Source organism: Balaenoptera physalus (assembly GCF_965194825.1).
Source record: "Balaenoptera physalus genome assembly, chromosome: 7".
In the NCBI taxonomy this organism is placed as follows: Eukaryota; Metazoa; Chordata; class Mammalia; order Artiodactyla; family Balaenopteridae; genus Balaenoptera; species Balaenoptera physalus.
Genome location: NC_138886.1, coordinates 42728313 through 42749162, shown reverse-complemented (window position 1 = coordinate 42749162; position 20850 = coordinate 42728313). Strand labels below are relative to the sequence as shown.

General features: G+C 45.6%; 1 protein-coding gene and 1 long non-coding RNA gene across 2 annotated transcripts in view; one reads left to right on the top strand and one right to left on the bottom strand.

Moving 5' to 3' along the window:
• The window catches only part of GNA14 (G protein subunit alpha 14), a 194801-nt gene that overhangs the window by 7446 nt on the left and 166505 nt on the right, over positions 1-20850 (bottom strand). The window contains exon 3 of the mRNA XM_082471077.1: positions 1314-1468. Coding sequence (XP_082327203.1) covers positions 1314-1468 — 155 coding nt within the window. The remainder of the gene's footprint in view (positions 1-1313; positions 1469-20850) is intronic.
• LOC309664988 lies at positions 1478-19226 on the top strand. Its single transcript, XR_014266124.1, has 2 exons — positions 1478-6177; positions 10638-19226. It is a non-coding gene; the product is annotated as an uncharacterized lncRNA (long non-coding RNA).

Below are 20850 nucleotides of genomic sequence, written 5' to 3'. Positions count from 1 at the left end.
TTGATCAAGAGCCCCAGCCACTCCCCAGGGCCTTCACAGAAGCAAATGACACAGGCTGTCCCAGGGAAGGGCCAGGGATGCCTTGGCTGACTTGGAACTGTCCCTGGCTCCCCAGCTGTCAAAGGCAGTCTGCCCTCCTCCTGGGAACACGGCCTTCCTTCCTGCGAGCTGTCTTCTATGCTGATCCAACAATGTATCAGGGCTTATTTTACTTCCTTTTCCTGCTTTGCTGCTGTGTTGGACCTAAATGTTCCTGTACTCAGATTGGTTCTGCTAACCTGGATTAATGTCATTCAACACTCAGCCTGGGACAAATGCCAAAGGGAGGCTAGTGAAACTGAGGAGGCAAGATTCTGGTTTCCTTTCCTGCCCACTGGCTTGTCCAGATGATGGGTGAATTACCCACGCACACCAGCTTGGAGGGCAATGACAGCACCTGAAGAGAAGGGGATGGGTCTGGGGAAAGGATTCCAGGGCCTTCAGAGGGTGGAAATGACACAGGGCAAGAGGGAAGGAGCTGAGTTGCAGAAGCAGGAATCCTCACCCCTTCAAGAAGGACCATGACAACTATTTGCCCAGTGATCTGGCTGATGGAGGCACTGCCTTGGGAAATTCTTAATAAAATCAAACCCTGTGATCTCCGTCAGAGAGTATGCATGCAGAACACCTATTTCTTTTTATCTTAATGGATTACTGATTTAAAACTAGAGCCTTATGGATCCCAAATATAATGTGTAGGCAAACAAAGGGCTCCCGGACTGAGCTTTCTCCGTGGCTGGGCCCGCAGAGCCTATCTCGCCCACTAGAGGGCAGCACCAGATCAGCCACTGACGGGTGTATTGCACCGCGTTTCCAAACTCTGATTTTAGATTTTAGGGCAATTGGACCTGCTGTCTACTGATCAGGAACCCAGAAGGCAGAGGGATATGGAGAGGGGGAAGTAGAAGCCAAAAGCAGTTGTAGTCCTGGTTTAAATCAGATAGTTTCAGCACCCCAAATGAGATCAATCCCACCAAGGGAAGCCCACATTTGACTTACCCTCTCGTTGAAAAGGACAGAGGCTTAGAACTTGACGAGGAAAGGTATATATGGGCAGGGAGAGCTATCTGGGGCTCCACAGGGGGACTGAAGATTTCAGGAGGCGGGAAGAGAGGCACCCGAAATTAAGAGTGGGATACAGACGAGCAGAAGGGAGGGTAGTGTGGCCCCCGGGTGCCGCATTTTAGCAAGTAGCTCATTTCTCCCCCCTTGAAGTGTGGCCATGCTTGCCTGAAAGCACCCTGGGTGGCCACAGCCTGGGGCTCTGTACTCACTATCTGGCAGAGTCTGACAGCTGGTATTCCCTCCTCCTGTCATAACATTCCTGGATTCCCGGGTCCTGCCAGAGCTGCTTGATGGCCTCCACCTGGTCCCTGGAGAGAGCGGAGACCTTATCTACGTCCACTTCTCTGATCAGCTGGGCATTTTCCTGCTCAAAGGAAAAGAGAACCTTTCATTAGGCAAAGGAAAGGAAGCCAACACACTGATGACTTGGGGACTAGACTTGCCCTGGTCCGTGGATTAGGGAAGATGTCCCTAGATGCTAGGGTGTGGTGGGTGGTCTCTAGAAGAGCTGCTCACAGACAAGCCACTCACTTGCAGCCTCACTGGGTGGAGATGATGTGGCTGCTTAACTCAGTGGAGAGCGCCAGAGAAAGCCCAAGACCTGTGGCCTTCGGTCCCAGCAGTACCCCGGGGGCCAGTTTCACCGGCATTCAACACCCAGTTGTGAACAGAGAAACACGGGAACGACTGATCATCATTGATTATCATCGTACTAACAAACATTACTTCCTCATTAACATGCAACTCATTTGAATACGTGCATAGCCAATGGAACAATTTAAAAGTAACATTATTGTTAGTGGCATACCAAGGGTGGGGTAAGCAGGTCCAGCCCAGTGCAAGGCGTGCGTGGTCTTCAGAGCATTGAAAAATAACACCACCACCAATCACCAGTCGGCTTTCTTTCTCTTCCCTTTATTTTTTAAAAGATGTTTTAATAGACTTTACTTTTTAGAGCAGTTTTAAGTTAGAGCAAAACAGAGAGGAAAGTACAGAGAGTTCTCATACAGTCTGCTTTTTATTATCAGCATCACTAATAAAACTCTTTCCCACTGGGTGGACCACACCCAGCGCAACCCTCACACCATGCCGCTGACTGCTCTAATATTATGTTTACTATTCCGTCACTAAATTATCATTGCTCTAATACTACTGCTTTATTATTCCAGTAACTGTTAAGATCATTATTGCTGTAATTATTACTGTTATAGAAGTTATCATTTATTACCCACTTACTATATGCCCAGGGCTCTACATATATTATCTCATCAACAGAAGGCAAGCCAGAGGCCAGAAATCTTTCCAAACCTTAGCAAATAGAAATGATAAGACTGGCCTGTATCCGCAACACATCCCTGTGTTGGCCCCAGAGACTCAGCATCCCATCCCTGGCTGCAAGTTGCAGCAAACAAGAGAATCCTGCTGAGGGAGACAGGAGCCCGGCCTCGTCTTCCCTCTGCCATCTTGCTGTATCTCACAGCAATTACATCATGCATTGGCAGCTGTGAGTCAGCAAAGCATCCTTTGGCAGCTCTGATCTCCTGCACCCCTTGAAAAGTCACACTCTTATCTTGCATTTCTCATCATGAAACCCAACAGGAGGTTGGAGGAAAGGGAGCTCTTATAGATTCACTTGACTCAGGGAAAAACCAAGGGCTGTGATTCAATCAACACGACTTTGCCCTACATCCATCAAGAGGGAGTACAAACTCTTCCCCTAGACTGTGGGATCCTCAGGCAGGTAGAGGATCTTGGCAGGGTCTCAAACAAGGTCTAGGCAGGCTGGGTTAGTGGCAAGTGCCTGGGCGGGGAATCAGGACCCTGAATTCTAAGTAGTTCTGTCGGGACTTTTAAGGAACCCAATAGGTTCCCTGCCTCAGCATCGTCATTTGTAAGAGGAGCCAGTGATTTTCAATGGGAACCTGATTTATAAAGTATCACCCAAATGTAAGCAGAACTCGCCTTATTATTGCAATAGATGCCTAATAAATATTTCTTGTTTGCCAAAACAGGACACAGTGACAGCCCTTAAACCAGGATTTCTAATCCTGCCCAGTGGCACATTTTGTGTCATGTGCCCTATTGTTAGCCAGAGAGAACAATAAATGGAGAACATGGACAGTGTCTCAATGGAGCAAGAAGGCTGTCTCCCACTTCCTCCCCTCCTCTCGCCACTCTCCCACCTCCCAAATATGGTCAGATGGTCTCCACTGGAGGATGAGGATGACAGAGCTTCCCAGGATACCCCATTTGGCCACACCAGGTGTGGTGAGGGCGCTGACCTGGGTGTAGCTCTAAGTTATCTGTTTTCCTGTCTTCGTGACAAGTCAGGAAATGCCACAAGGGCAGAGCCAATGTCTTACTTATCCTTACATCCCAGAACCTCGTGCAGTGCCTGGCAAATAACAGGTGCCCTCTATGGATGCAGGTGCCCAATAAACATCTGTGGTGCACATAAAACTGTATCTAACAGATGGATAACCACGGGAAAATAACAGTGAAAGAACACTAGAGCAGGATGATGGAAGCCTGTGCCGGGCACGGTGGGAACACAGAGGAGCTGGGAGACAGGAAAGCCTCCCTAGTGGAGGAAAGGCTCTGGTGACTCTTGGCCAATTGGTCTTAACCACTCTGCCCCTGGTGCAGTCAGCATCTTTGTTTTTGGGGGCAGGCCTCTTGTGTTGCTTTCCTACACGTAACTGTTAAATTCCGCTTACCTGCTGAGAGGTAGCCCTGTGAGAATCATCAGCGATGTTGCAAATATTTCTACCTCTCCTCCTCACAAAGGCAATGAAGTACTGTACTCTGTGGTGAAGGAAACATAAGTGGAAGCAACGTCTGTCTCTTTTAGGAAGAAACTTTAAAGAACCAGTGAGTAATTCACCACATTGCCTTTTGTCTACTGTGGTGATTATCATGGGATAAGATGGAGCCTCCATCAGCCAGGCTTCCTGAGCAACACTAATGAGCTAACACACCATACTGCATATGGAGCATGAGTGAGAAATCAACTTTTATTACGTAAGCTGCACTTTGGGGGAAGTTTGTTACTGCAGCATAACCCACTCTATCCTGACTGATACATGTTGCAATGGATAAACCCAGTGTTTGGCTCGTCCAGTAGATAGAAAAAGTGGATCCCAGTGAGATATTAGAGAGGAATACAGGCTTCTACATAGGCTTCTTGGGGGAGAAGTGGAATTTGGGGAAAAGACATAGACCTGGGATTTCAGGTAACCAGGGCAATTCAGCCAGGTGAGAAAAACATATTGTCTGTTCAGACCAGCGAGGGGATTTGGGTGGAATCTTGCTTGAAAGAAGAGGAGAACAGAGGCTCCTTAAAAAGCCCAACAATTGGGACTTTGGTTTGGAACAGACTAGACTTCAGGCGGCCGGAAGGATTCCAAGTCCAGAGGTCTCCTGTCCGTCTTTGGCTCCTCCTGGTTAGCTCTCCCACCTGTCTGGATCAATTTTTTTAAACCTCTTATTTTGAAATAATTTAAGACTTGGGAAAAGGTGGGGAACATGGTACAAAGAGTTCATCTCTGCCTTTCCAGATTGCCCAAAGGTTCATAATTTCCTACCTTGCTTTATCATTCTCCCCACTCCCTCCACATGTGTTCAGACACACAGCCATACCTGCACACGTAACTCACACATATATATTTCTCTGGAAATATTTGAAGGGAAACTGCAGACACAATGCCTCTTTATCTCTAAAGACTTCAGTGTTATTTTCTAAAAACAGACATATAGAACTTCCCTGGTGGCGCATTGGTTAAGAATCCGCCTGCCAATGCAGGGGACACGGGTTCAAGCCCTGGTCCAGGAAGATCCCACATGCTGCAGAGCAACTAAGCCCGTGCACCACAACTACTGAGCCCGCGTGCCACAACTACTGAGCCCATGCGCCTAGAGCCCGTCCGTGCTCTGCAACAAGAGAAGCCACGGCAGTGAGAAGCCCACGCACTGCAGGGAAGAGTAGCCCCCGCTCGCTGCAACTAGAGAAAGCCCATGCGCAGCAACGAAGACCCAACGCAGCCAAAAATAAATAAAAATTTTTTTAAGAAACAGACATATATAATCATATATAAAGATCAAAATCAGGAAACTAACACTGACACAATATTGCAGTCTACTCCTCAGACCTATCCAAAGTTTGACAGTGGTCCCATAAAGGTCCTTTATCTGCCCAACTAGGCTCACATACTGCATTTGGTTGTCACTTTAGTCTCCATCTATCTGGGAAGGCTCTGCAGTCAGAGGAGCCCTTTGTGTTACTCTGATCAAGAATGGCCTGACAAGGATGTGTTCTTTAGTTACGAGTCATCACAAGGACGGCTGGTGGAGAGAGTGGCACAGCCGAGCCCCCAGAGTATGTTCCAGAGGCAAATATTACAAAGGGCAGAGAGGAATGAGAAAGAGGGTGACCTGGTTTTTAAATAAATTGTATTGAAGTATGAGATGAATGACTTCTGCACGTTAACAATGTGTGTTTTTAAAAAGTGGGGCTTTGTGCAGATTTCCCTCTGACTTGGTTAAGTAGTTTCATACACAGAGTGTGAGCATTTTTAACGTTATGTTCAAACCACTTCTACAGTGCACACCGTCTGAGAGCAGGGAGCCCTTATATAATGGGGAAAATTTTGTGTCAGGTAGTTGGGCTTTTTCATCTCCTGGAAAGAGAGAAGAAATGTTCTAAGAGGATCAGATTTAGGGAAATGTTATGATTTGGGCAGGGGACAGGCTGAGTCTGAGGGGGCTGACATCTAAGTGGAGAAATCCAGGAAGCAGATGAATAAAATGGGTGTGTAGTTCATGGAAAGGTCCTCGGCTAGAGGAGCGCATTGAACTGAAACTGCCTGACTCATATATTCCTTTGAAAGGAGAAATCACAAAGCAGTAAATATTACTGGAGCAAATTCAGCAGATGCAGAAACACAAACAGTTTCTCAAACACTGAGCTCACATCTGGCTTTTCCTCTCTTCCTTTCTCAGACAAAAGCACCATTTTCACTGCTCTGAAGAAAGAAGAACACAGAAACCAGATGTCCTACATGTGTGTTTCACTCAGTAATTCCCAGGGTGACAGTGGAAGGAGCTGCTTTTGAAGTGTCGCCTTGCTGGCTTCACACTTGGATCCCCGGCCGCCTGGGTGACAGTCGCTGTCGAGCCCAGCAAGCCCGTCTGGCTGGAATCCAGGGCCCCGTGGGCAGCCCCATTCTCCACCAGGTCCTCACAGCGGGAGCCCCTACACCATTAACCGCCCAGCACTGCAGGACCCAGAGCCTTCTCACTGACTAGGCGAGACTTTCCCTAGTCAGAAGCCAGAGCTCCTGTTCTTTCATCAGATACTTAATCATTTTCGTTAAAACCTTTATTCATTAACATATTCTAGATAACAAAAGCCTAATTTAATGCTATTTCAAGTGTCTACTATCATATGCGGTACCTCAGAAGCTTTGTAAAAACAAACGAGATTAAAATAAAATATATGATTAAAAACGAAAGTTCCCCGTAACATAATATTTCTGACTTTCACACAATCACTCCTCCGTGTTTTAACATCTACATCAAGATCCAGAACTACACTATGTATTCTATCAAACTAAAATTAGGAAGTAAAATTTCAGTGCTCCATAACGATCAGCTTTGAAAGCATCTCAAAAATTGCATTATAAAGAAAATGCTGGTAAACTATGCTAGAGAAAGGAATGTTTTCTATAAAAAAACAAGGACCTTCTGCTTCTGGTAAAGGAAGACTAGGATATTTAGATCAACTCTTCCACTAAGGACACCTAGAGATGGTGGACAAAATATTTTCAAAAGTATGCTCAAGAATAATCAGGAAACTAATGAACAAGTAAGTAATTGCTGGGCCAGAGTGTAGGGTAGGATGGCATCCAAGGAGTTGAACCAGCATTTGGGAAACCTTTCTCCCTGGGGCTTCTGCTTGTTCTAGAAGGAGCAGTGTGAGGTTGAGCAGCTCCTTTTTCAATATTACAGGACGAGGGTGACTGGGCTCGAAGTTAGCAAGAGCAAAAGGCCCTTAGAAGCCCTCTGGCTCTGGGTTGGGATCCAAGGGGTAGCTCTTAGTGACTTGCAACTCAGCTCGGAATCACCACAATATCAGAAATTGAGTATCCCCAGACACCTGGCAGAAGAAAAGAAAATTTCTCTTTGAAGCTTGGAAGATTGCATCTTCCTCACCCTCGAATTATTTTTTCATGTGTGTCCAGCACACCAACAAAAAGAACCAAGCATAAGAAGATAAGACAACTCCAAAAAGAGGTGACAAGTAAAAAGATGCAAAAAGATATACCATGCAAACAGTAACCCAGAGGAAGGAGGAATCTATTATCATAAAAATAGACCTTAAGGTTTATTTGTTAATTATACCGCAGTAAAGCTGTGGGGAAAAAGTAGACTTTAAGGTTAAAAGTGTAATTGGAGATAGAGATAGTTCAAATGACAAAAAGGTTCAGAAAGACATAACAGTTCTAAAGTTCTATGCAGCTAATAACATAGGCTTAAAATATAAATATAAGAAAAAAATCTCTAAGATCTAAATGGTGAAATGGACAAATCTTCATCTTACAGGAAACTGAAACATACCTCGCTCAGTAACTGATAGAATAAACAAAAAATTCAGGAAAGATATACACAATTCAAACATCATAATCAGCAAATTGGACTTTATGGACACATGTAGAGCCCTATATTCAAAATAACTAGAATATATACTTTTTTCAAGCACACCAAGAATAGTTACAAAAATGACCATTAATTTGAGATTTCACATTTTAAAAAATTGGTTTTCCAGCTTCTTTTGATCACTTTCTAATTCCCATTTCTTTAGCAACTCTTGGCTCCAGCAGGGACGCCCTCTCTGTCAGCCACCATTGCCACCAGCCCACCCCACTCACTGTGCAGGCATTTGAATATTTAACCACTGGTCTAAAGCTACCTAGATTTCTCCTCATAGAAAGGCAATCTTCCACCACACTCAGAATGGGAAGTAAGCTTTTCTAACCCAATTCAAGATTCAAAAGAAATCTTTATTTCTACTCCAATCTTTGTCCTCCTCTTTCTCCTTATCTTTTCTCCAACAAAAATAAATAACAGAAATCACTGGCCACAAAGTGTTGGCATGAAAGGCCAAGTTACTTTATTTTTTCCTGTCAGTCAAAACTTCAGTGGGTTTAACTTAAAAGGCTCTTTCCAAAGAGTCCTGCCATAAATTACTTTGGCACAAACATCCAAAGCTACAATGAGTGTTAATAACGCAGCTGAGAGATGGAATCTTTGGCCTTACACTGTGTCAACTTGGTGAAGCTGTTAGGACATTTACCAGCACTCTCTTCCCTGCACGATTCTGGGTTAGGATCTGCTACAAGAGAAGTTTGAAAGGGATCTGGGAGTCAGGGGAGAAACAGCGGCCGTCGTGCTCTGAAGGTCAGAGCTCTGCTTTAGTACAAATGCACACGTGCGTGTCCACACACACACACACACACACACACACACACACACACACACACACACATTGTGACTGGTCTTCTGGTCAACCTCACTGATGGGGGGGTGTGCAGCAGCTGGGCCTCAGCACCCCTAGCTCCCACTTGGACCTTCTCCTTCAGCTTCTCCACATCCTGGGGCAGACATACATGCAGGTCCACAGCAAAGGATGCCAGTTTCTGCTGCAAGTCACCTGCACTGTCAACACGGAGATGTGAGAGGCAGATGCAGGTTCCAGTTAGTCCCTGTGGGGTCCATTTGCCTTCACGGGTTCCAGTCTGTCTCTGTAGGTTCCAGTTTGCCTTTGCTCTGGCTCCTTCACATCCAGCTTTTCTCCCCAACTACCAGCCCTGCTGCCCAAACACCAGATATGCAGAGGCAGTTCCAACGTCTTCTTCACGGCTCCAACAGCTACATACAGTGCAATCCCTACAACGAATCCATTATTCCACATCGCTTTGAGTGACTGACTTCCTGATCAAATCAGGAATCTTCCATGCTGGTCCATTCAATTCTATTTAGAGCCAAAATACCCTATAACCTTAGGTCTAGGTGATGGTAACAGTTTAGGCCTCAGTTGGGGTGACCGAACTGGACCCAAACTCAGCGAGGCACTGGCAGCCAGACTCAATCATCATTCAGGGCACAGTATCACATGCCTGCTCCATGCTAGATCCAGGCCTGCTTCTGGGAATATAAAGAGGACTGTGGCCCTGCCCTTGAGGGTTCCAAAATTACAGCTATGCCTTTTGGCAGGAACTACATCAGATCCACACACAAACGCTAAGAGATCAAAGAAAGGGAGACATTTCAATTGGGGATGAGTGAGAGGATGGGCTAAGATTTCCCACCAGAGGTGGCCTGATGTTTATAGAGAAGGGCTGTGTCCGCCCTTCGTGTACTCATGAATGTGGATTCCTGAGTGTGCTTGTTAAAGGCAGCACCGTGAAAGTGCAGGGACCAGACCAGTTCTTTGCTATATCACCTTTCACACAACATTCCTTCCCCTGAGATGCTTTGGAAAGCACCTGAACTCCCTCAGGTGCCAGGGTCCTGAATATATTCAAGGTATAGCCCACCCCCCGCTCTGCACCCCCCAGAAAGAAATGAGTATATTGGACCAATGGAAGCTGACTCTCAGAAAATCATTTGTTTTAGGTCCTTTTAACTGCATGTGCCCAGAGGTCACATATAACATGGTCATGTTATGCAGCAAGTTGGGATTTTCTGTCCCTATCACCATCTTCTTCATCCCCCTCCCTCCTGTAGTTTGAGAGTTTTTCTAGTTTTTTTTAGCACATCAAAATTGGGTTATGAGAGACTGTTCAAATTAGCAAGAGGAGGATCTGTCTCTTTTGTGCCTGTGCCTCTCTGCAGAATCTGCTGGGAGGACTGGAGCGTCTATGCCAGGACACACTCAGGTCCTTCCCACATAAAGCTGGGAATGACGGTGGCCAGAGCCCTGATGTTGGGAAGGCCAGGACTTACAGAGAAAGGCAGAGGGGCAGAGAAAGAAGAGAGACCAGAGGAGCAGGGCTGGGGATGGGTGGGGGGCTTCTAGACCAAAAGATACCCCCCAACCCTCCACCGCCCCCCTTGAAGGGAAAGTAATAAATGCTTTGCTCCCCCGTCGGCTTCCTGTAGCACCACAATCAGCTATAAGAAATCTTATTCTCTCTTTGGTATTGGACTCTGTCTGTGGCCCTTCCAGAAAATAAGGCATAATAAAGGCTTACAGATATAAAAAGCACTGGCAAGGTCTCAGTTCAAGAATGGGTTGGTTCCAAATATTTAATGTAAAGTTGGTTGTTGGGAGCTCAAAGATTGCCCTGGGTCCACCAATCCTGTTTTATTTCCCTACCGGGCTCATAGGTTGGGCTACATTTCCCAGTCTCCCTTGCAGTCATGTAACTGAGTCCTGAGTGATGGAATCTGGGCTGACATGATGCACACCACTACCAGGGCTTTAAAACCTTCCCATGAAATCCTCCTCCACTCTACCTTTTTTCATTTCTCAGCTGAAAGGACAGGATGATGAGGGCCAAGAGGAGGGGAGCCTCCAGGTGCAGGAGACCTGGATCCCTGAGGAACCGTGTGGAGCAGAGCCCATCACTCACCAACTCCCATTGGATTGAGATAGATGTGGCCTACAAATAAACAGTGATTTTGCTAAGCCATTGAAGTTTTGGTGTTGATTTATTTTAGCGGCTATCAAAGTTTACTTTACGCACCCATAAAGAGAGAGAAGAGAAGCAACGTGAGAATGGAGAAGTCCTGGGCTAGCTCCAAGAAACCCACGTGAACCAGCAGAGACAAACCAATGCAACGAAGGCACTGGCCACAGCCGGGGTACACGGCTTAGTGTGGATCATATTTGATTTTTTAAAAAGCCACTCATCTCTGGTCTCCTCATTTCTGCCATGCCCCCCATCCTACCTCCCAGTGGCTCTCTCCTTCAAGGCCCCAGATTCTCAGACCCAAACTGTAGGACCACTTCCTATACACATACTTTCCAAGAGAATGTGAGCACCAAAACCTCCTGATCCCCCTTCTCTCCCATCAAACACTACAGGTCCTCCCGACAGGAGGCTGTTTGGCCTGGAGAGAATGGCTCTGAGCAGTTATTTTTCAGTGTCTTTCCTTTACCCGTATCTGAGCCCAAATGTGGTAATACTAGAGAGAACAGGCTAATGGCCCCAACTATCAGTACCTCGATTGACAACCCACACAGGTTTATTTTACACTCCTTCCCAGTCCAATATGCATCGCTGGTGGGGTGGGGAGGACTCTGCTCCACGCAGTTCTCCAGGGACCCAAGCTCCCTCCAGCAAGTGGCTCTGCCAGCTCCCAGGGCCCTCAAGTCCTGCACTGGATCACCTGCACCCAGTAGGCGGTGGAGGAAGAGAACGTGGAGCAGTAGGCGGGATGTTTTATGGGCCAGGTCTGAACATGGTGGACACATGGTTCACGGGCTAGAACTCGTCACAAGGGGCCATTTGACTGCAAAGGAGGCTGGGAAATGTGGTCCTCCTGGCGGACGGACACGAGATGTGGTCAACATATAGCACTGTCTCTGCCACTCACAGACTCCCAGTCTCTTCTCTTTGTCTCAGAGATCTCCAAGGTTTGCAAGGTGCCCATGTGTGCTTTTGCATAGACCAAGGTCAACGACAGGTGGGCCAGGTCCACCTCCCTGCCTGTTCTTGTAAATGAAGTTCTATTAGGACAGTCACGCCCTGTCACTGTGGGGCTCATGTCACAGCTACAAAGGCAGCGTCAGGTTGTTACAACAGAGCCTGTATGGTCCACAAAGCTGACCATAAATACTTACTCGCTGACCCTTTACAGAAAATGTTTGCTGACTCTGGTATAGACAGATAATTTCTAAGTAAGTGCATCCAAGGAGGATTCTGCTGCAATCTCCACTCCTTCCTTCATCGAACCAGTGGCAACATAACTATGAAGCACCCACTCTTTGCCAGGCCCAATGCTCAGTATGAGCCTACAACTATGAAAAAAACTGTGTTTTCATACTCAAGTTTCCAGTCTTTATGGGAATGATGGTAATAGGCATATAGGACATGGAAAAAGAATCCTCTAAAAAAAAAACATATTTAATTAGTGTAAAAAGCAAGAGAATTCCACCTAAGTACATTTCCCCAACTCTTCAAAATTTTCCAAGGGCAAAGCCCAGAACTAATTTGGATTGTGAACCTGCCCTGAGACTGCAAGCATACTGTAAAATTAAATGAAAACACCACCCAGTGGAAAAAGCTGGAATTGTTTCTGATTCAGACTCCTTTTCACAAAATTTAGAGAATGTTCCCATTTCTTTTTTTCCTTCATTACTTCCTTAAGCAGACCATTGTATTATGTCCCTGTTTCACAAGGTGTCATATTACATTCTTTGTTTTTGTAAAGTCTATGCTGTGTCAACCAGCCTGGGACCCAGACCAGATGTTTCCAGAAACCCTGAAATCCAAGACAAGCAGGCTGGCCCTGGAGTAGGTGCAAGGTCCCCATATTCTTCCTGGGGCACTGTTGACATTCAAGAGAAGCCATCCGAGTAGGAGGCGGCCTCTTTAAGGCAACTCCAAAAAAAAAAATCCTCCCTCCTCCTGTAAAACGGGTTTTCTATTCAAAGGCAAAGGGAAGGAAACGCTAGATTCAAGAGTTAATTCAGTAATACCAGCCAGGCAGGCACCTCCACGGCTGAGCTGAAGGACAAACATTAAGAAATGAAATTTTTCCCCTGACATGGAGCCAGAGCTCTATCTGGACGTCTCTCTCTTTAAAGGCCATCTTAGGTCCAGGCATAATTCTAGAAATCCCTTCTGTGTGCCTCGGAGTGACTCAGACTCCACCCCACACCCCCAAACACACACCCAGACATGAACATTAGAAAGAGCAGAGAACACGGAAAATCAGTGTGATGAAGTAGTCTGGGGCCGACTAGAAGCTGCAGCTGGGCAGGAAGATACTGGTATTCCGTGCCCCTCTGCCTCCTCAGGGCACCTGTCCCAGGGACAGCAGGATGCTGGGACTTCAGAATTCTGGTTCCCAGCAGGTCAGACTTTCCTGTCTCCACCCACAATCCTTCACGCTCACTGGTCCTGAGCCTTGGTTTACAAGATGGGATACACCAAGGCAAGGTGAGGGGTTCTTGTGGTCTCTAATCATTTCTGCCATGGGGCTTGCAGTCAGCCCAGCAAAATATAAAGTGTCAGCACAGTGCCCAGAGCCCAGTAAACCCCCGATAGATGGAAGTGATTGGGGCCTGGCCCTCACCCACTCCTTCGTGCCTTCCTAAGCGCCTGGGGCTCACGGGCCACCACGAAATCAGGAACACATACCATTGGTCCTCCTTACTCACGGATTCTGTATTTGCAACTTCACCTACTTGCTAAAATTTGTAACCCCAAAATAAAAAATCACAGCCATTTACAGACGTGCATACAGCAGTGAGAATTTTGAATCGCTCAGTGCCCACGATCCCAACTGAGGGGGAACTCAGGCTCTGCCTTCTTGTTCAGCTCTTGTACAGTAATCAAGTGCCCTTTCCATGGTCCATTAGGTGTTAGGTTTCTTGTATTTTTATGCTTTTTGTGGGTGACTTCATTGTTTAGTGGGCTCCCAGCACAGTGCCAAACTGCCTATCACAAGAGGCTGGGATGCACCCCGTGGAGAAAATACATGTTAGAGAAGCTTTGTTCAGGCAGGAAGGGACTCAGGATATAACTCCAGTTCATCCAGCTATTAGGAGCTTTATTAGAATCAATTCATCTGACCCTGGGGCCTCAGTTTCCTCATTGGTAAAATGATCACAGAGAAGTGAGTGGGGGAGATCTTTTCAACATTAGCATTTAATGGTGCTAAAGGATGTATTCCTTCATCATTAGATTTCATAAACATTGAGTCTTGTGGATGCCCTTCTCTCAAAGTGTAAAGGAAAACATATCCACCCTAATCGCTCTTTCTAACCCAGAAGTAGTCATCATAATTTCCAAGAGGATGAGTGAATTATATTTAGTTGAGGACATAAGGGATTGGCACCGTTAAAGAACTAGGAACACACAGCACAGAACCACAAAGGATGAGGGGCCGTTTCTGCTCCTGGGACCCAAGATTAAGGCTATTCTGGGTTGGCCCTAAAAATCATCTACACGACCTATGTGTGATGAGCCCACCTCTCTCCTGTGTCTTACTTATCCCCAAAATAACCAGTAAGACAGCATCACAGGCGGGTACCTCCAAAAGATGATGTCACCCCAAACCAATTTCCCTCCCTTATCACATATTCATCAGTAAACCTGGGAGCTCTGGACCTCAGGTTATTCCATCTCAGATGGATTGTGCCAACATGGCCCAAAGCCACTCAGCTACCCTTCTAAGCAATGACATGAGATTTCTTGCAGTAACCAGGTGAACAAGGAAACCCATTGGGGTCAATGCAAAGTGCCTTCTCCTCAAGCATCTCACAGTTATACAGACACTTAACCAAGTTCCATACTTCCCGTCAAAAACTCCCAACCCATAAATGAGCCGAGCACATGAAGGTGGTAGATATTCGTGTAAAAAACTGGATATGTTCTCTGAAGGTCAACTGAGTGGACTACACGCTTACTCTGTGCTAGGTGTCACGCTGGATCCCTCGGGGAGCGGATATAAATCAACAGAACCTAACTTAAGATTGAGTCACTGTCCAGTAAGAGACGAAGACCGCTGCACATATAATCGCTGCACATCTAATCGCTGCACATCTAATCGCAACACTGTTTGATCCAGAATCCCTTGGAAATATCCCTGTTCTGTCAGTGGGTGAGGGATCGACATCTAGTCAAGTAACAGTCTCAGATGAGGCCTCAGTACTATTTGCTGAAGTCACCTGCTCTTTGGACATGGGAAGCATATGGACATGGCTTTAAGCAGCGACAAAGAATATCTGCACGCCAGACCCTGGTGGAGAATTTATCAGTAATCTCTCTGCTGTCTGACTCTTATCAAATGTTGAAACAAATGATATTTATGGATTTTTTTTCTGAAGTACACATAGTCCAGCTATGCCTTTGTCAGTATTTCCCAGAGGGCTATATTATACAGACCATGACTCTACAAAATGTTGTAGGTAACACACAAAGAAGTTCCTTGTCCAAATAAGTTTAGGACAAGGTCTGAAACAGTTACCCACTTTTTTTTAACTTCAGGACTTCTCAGAAGTTGAGTGTGTGTGTGTGTGTGTGTGTTTGCGCGCACATGCACATGCGTCACATGCACCCTGATGGGACAGGGATCTTGGTCTCTTTTTCTCATTGATGTACCCCAAGTGCTTGGAGCAGTGGCTGGCACATCAATATTGTTGGAATGAATAAACGAATGTTGTATGAAAATCACTGTATTTAGTCAATACTGACAGAATATATTAAATCAAAGAGCAATGCGTATTAACAGGGTATGACAGTTCATGAAATTGTGTAACTGTGCACACCCAATTCTCAAACGTTTGATCACTGGAATGTTTCACCAGAACGTTAAACATGAGAATGAGAATGCACATATGCATGTTAGGAAAAAAATCCCTGAAACTACAGCAGGACTCCATCAACAAATGCAGCATTTAGTGACAACTTACTGAACATCAGCAGTGAAAAGTTTGTAGCAACAAATAGAACCACAACAAGTAGAACAACATTGAGTAAAGATGCCCAAAACAGAGCACAGAACCTTTAATAGGCTCGTTTCATTACGAATTTCCAAAGAGATGTAGAATACACGACTTGCCAAACTCATGTCGCTGAAGTGGCAGTTGGGGCCCCGTTTTCTCATAGGGTCTTACCGGCTCAGACCCCAGCCAATTCCATGGCCTGTGAAAGTCAGACGCTCTTGCACAATTTCTGCCAGTTCCCAGGGGTTGCATCTTCGTGGTTCAGTGTTTCTTCTCAGTTGCTCAGGCACAAAGCTCAGCCTCTCCATCCCTTCCACGGAGCACCCAACCGTTCACAACCTTGGCTTTCACAAGGCAGGGTCGCCCCAAGCAGCTTCCCGCCATCTCAGCGGCTCCACCCCCCACTTCCATCTCCACCTCCTCAGCCCACTCTCCTGCAGCTTTGTAGTTCAGGAGCTCCAAATTCTTCACCTTTTAAGAGTGATGTCCCCTTTCCACTAACACTCAGATGAAGGGGAGAAGAGCTCAGATTCTACTCCACCTTTACAATCTCCATCCTACGTTTGTGGACCCCCTTAGCTTGCGGGTGGTCCACCATCCAGCCTCCCTCCTTCTGGCTACAGTGGTTTTGGGGGAACTATTCTGCGGATCCCGGCAGCTCTGCTGATTCAGGGATCCTGCTCTCCGGTGGCTCAGTGTCACACTCGGCGGACACTGTCAGCCTTGAGCAGAAGTTAGACGACAGCAGTGGAGACAGGGGGGAAGGAACAGATGAAACTCTTTTATTTTGGCGGCAATGAGGTCATCAAGGATTTTCTTGGTAGTGAGACCCCAGGAGTTTCTGGGTTCCTGTCCATTCTGAGACTGTTTCTTCAGGCTTCTCCTTGATTCCATGACCTCCAGGATAGCCCTTCCATAAACTCCTGGGCACGTGTAGGCCAGCTTGGTCCTGTTGCTCACAACCCAAGAACCTGACTCCATCCCATCAGCAGAACAAAGGCTTTCTCTCTGATGTGAACAGTCAGGGTCTGCAATAGAAGACTTCCTTTTTTCATGGCACATCTATTAACATCTCCCTCTATTAATGTTATATTAAATTCAGTTTAGGAAATACCCTTGATGTTCTAGGCTTTATTTCTAAATCTATCCAAAGGCTGTGGACTTCAGCCATAGTATCTGTATTACTTTTCTACTGCTGCATGACAAACTGCCACAAACTTAGCAGCTTAAAACAATCTTCTGTTACTATCTCACAGTTTCTGTGGGCCAGGAACCAGGCATATTGTAACTGAGTTTTCTGCTTAGGGTCTCACAAGGCTGAAATCAAGGTGTTTTGCTGGGCTGTGCTGTCATCTGGAGCTCAGGGTGCCCGTCCGAGTTCATTTAAGTTGTTGGAAGAATTTAGTTCCTCGTGATTACAGGACTGAGGTCCTAGGGTTCTTGGTGGCTGTCCCCTGAAAGTCACTCTCAGCTCCTAGAGGCTGCCCTCAGGTCCCAGCCATGTGGCCCTCTCACGACATGGCAGCTACTTCTTCAAGGCCAGCAGGAGAATCTCCCTGCCTCTAGGACTTCTTCTTCTTCTTTTTATTTATTTATTTGTTTTATTTTTATTTTTATTTATTTATTTTTTTGGCTGCATTGGGTCTTAGCTGCAGCACGTGGGATCTTTGTTGAGGTGCGCAGGCTTCTCTCTAGCTGTGGCGAGCGGGTTTTCTCTTCTCTAGTTGTGGTGCGCATGCTCCAGGGTGCGTGGGCTCTGTAGTTTTGCAGCACGTGGGCTCTCTAGTTGAGGTGTGCGAGCTCAATAGTTGTGTCACGTGGCCTTCGTTGCCCTGTGGCAATGTGGGATCTTAGTTCCCTGACCAGGGATCGAACCTGCGTACCCTGCATTGGAAGGCAGATTCTTTATCACTGGACCACCAGGGAAGTCCCTAGGACTTCTTCTAATGGGCTGATTTGGTCAGGCCACCCAGGACAATCTTCCCTTTGATTAAGTTAAAGTCAACTGATTAGGGACATTACATCTAGGAAATCCCTTCCCCTCTGTCATATGATATAATCTAATCATGGAAGTGATGTTGATCATGGTCTTGCCTACGCTCAAGGGGAGGGGATTATGCAGGGTGAGTACACCAGGGGGTCCATCTTAGAATTCTGCCTACAACCTGGTCTTCTTCACAGTTCTGGGGAGCATAACTGCTGTTTACCTTTCCCTTGGCTTATAATAAGGGAGTTCCTATGATATCTCATATAGGGCTCTTGTTGGGGTTACGGGCTCTTACATCAGTTGGCATTTGCTGTATGCTGCCCCCCCATAAGAAATATATATTTTTAGAATTAAGAAACAAGAACACAGATAAACGACAAGGTCCTACTGTATAGCACAGGGAACTATATTCAAATATCTTATGATAACCGATAAGGGAAAAGAACCTGAAAAAGAACATATATATATGTTATATACAACATCTATATATATATATGTTCTATATCATATATAAAACATATATATGCCACATATATATATATATTTGTACCTCAATCACTGTGTTCTACATCAGAAACTAACACAACGTTGTAAATCAACTATACTTTGATAATAATAAAAAAAAGAACGAAGAACAATTATGCCTCCTTGAGGGAATGGTAGGTTTTGCCTTGTGGTCCATAGGAATCATATATGTGAACCTGATTCTCTTTTCACTTTAGCTAGTGGGAAGCTCCAAAACAAATATGTAGCTCAGTCTATGTAACTCAGTAGAAGTTGATGAGTACTCATATCCTATAACACCTGTGTTCTGTTTTTCCCTCAGCCTCACTCTTCTTTCTTAATTCAAACTTTTTCTGGCATTGAGTTTTTTTTAAGGTGTATATTCTTATAAGTAGTTTCCAATGTGTTACATAAGGAAATAGGGCATAAATACAAATGAACTAACAAAATAACAATAGCTAGTATAAACCGAACCATTATTATGTGACCACCTTGTATAAGCATTATCTCATTTGATCATTACAACAAACCTATGAAATTAGATACTTTGAATATCCCAATTTAATATGTAAGGAAACTGAAGCTTAGAGAGAAGAGATAGTGTTGGTAGAACAGCCAAGGAAGCCCAGCGTGCTTGACCCCAAAATCTATGCAGTTAACCACCATGCTCAACTAATTTACATCATTTACATTTTAAAGGGAGGAAGGAGTGGGTGTAGCAGTTGCCTGTGAAATCCTGCAGACTAGATAGAGATTACCACAGGCACTGGGAGAGCCAGAAGAATGATTTCCTGCACCCCCTGCCTGCCAACTGCTCTTCTGCAACCTAAAATGAAGTTTCTTGGAATATGGACTTCAATAGCCAAGCCCTTCTCAAAAGAAAGGAGGAAAAAGGCCTTCAGAGGTAAAAGAAGAGCTTGGAAATAAGTAAGCTTCTCCCACAGTGAGTTGTAAGCAAGTCTAAGAGAGCATCTGACACCAAGCCTCCAGCATAACGCAACTGTTTCCACACAGAAGACCTTCAGGTATTCACCACGCAACTGAGGAATACAACGGGTTCTTCTTAACACAGAATATGGAAGACGGGAGTTAGAGAGGCACATTCGGAAGGCCACCACCAGTGGCAGTCCACATAACCCTTCCTCTAAGAATATCATTTAGACAATAAAAATAAAATAAATAAAATGAAATCAGATAGATTGCTGGTGGTGGTTTATGTAAATATCAATACCAGTGTGATGTTTATAGAAAAAATAAGCTTCACTAATTAGTCTACATGCTCACCAAGGCCCATAAATAGCAGTGAGTAGGGAGAGTCTGGCCATCTGGTTCACTCCACCATGACTCATGGCACCACCTAGTGACAGCTTCTCTGATTGCACCTGCTGACAGTAGAGAGACTCTCCTCGGTGCCCGCTTTATACACTGCATCACAAAGTTTCAGCGAATCACATGGTCTGAATTTTTATCTTGGAGTCTGTCTCACAGTTAATAACATCTGGATAAAGATCCAGACATTCTCACTCTTCGACAGGAAAGTTTAGTGAATAGGAGTGAGAGAGAGTTTGAGAGTTAGAGTTTAGTGGAAGGCACATCCTTGTTGCTACTTTTAAGGCTAGTAGAGTATTAACCACTTGGAGGGCAGTGCTCTATAAATTCAAATTTTATTGGTATGTCCTTTGAAGTGTATAAAAATTGATGAGAGGTTAAGTTGTTTCCATTAGCCATGAGCAAACGACTGGTAACGGGACTGAGTCCAATTGCCCATCTTCTGAGCTGTCCATGTGACTTCCTCGATGCTCTAATTGCCAGCTCTGTGCAGCTGACAGGCAAGGTCCTACCAATGTGTGAAAAAGTGCCCAAGAGGACAGCCGGTCTCCTGGACATCCAAGGAGCTGCGTGAGGTTGTCCTACTCTCTGCACTGAATTTAACATCATGTTTCAGGCGCTCATGTTTTCCATTGGCGTGCCTTTCATTTCAAATGCATGTCCATCCGGACTACAGACACTCCACCCACCCAGCCACCCTGTAAACTCTCAAAATCATGCTCCAATGATGCTTTGCACCTAGTTCTGCAATAGTCCTCCCTCCATACTGAGCTTCTATTTCTGAAAATTAAAAAAAATTGCCACACAACTCCCAGAGAGTCATCCAAAACATTCCTTGCTCTGGGGTGTTCTTTCCCTTTTCTCCTTATTTCTTTTTCTTGGGGGGGGGGGCGGGGCGGTGTTTCACTTTTTCCATTCTTTTCAATGGCTTGAAAAACTCTTAAACACACCACAACAAATATTTGGGTCACAGCTTATTTTAATGATGTGCTTTCGAAATGGTGGTTTTAATCCTGGCTGCGTATGCGGTTGTTTTTTTCCTTGTGCAGTGAGAACCCACAGGCGTTTCTGCTCGGGAGCAGCGCTGGGAGAGCAGGGCATCCCACATTTCCCAAGGAGCCTCTTATCCTTGGCTCTGTGGAGTCCCTTCTAGCACCCCAACCTTGCACTCTTCAGAGTGTATGTCCTGGCCTCTCTCTAGATAGGACTGTGGGGTTGGAGTGACTGCCTCTGGGGGGCACCAGGCTGG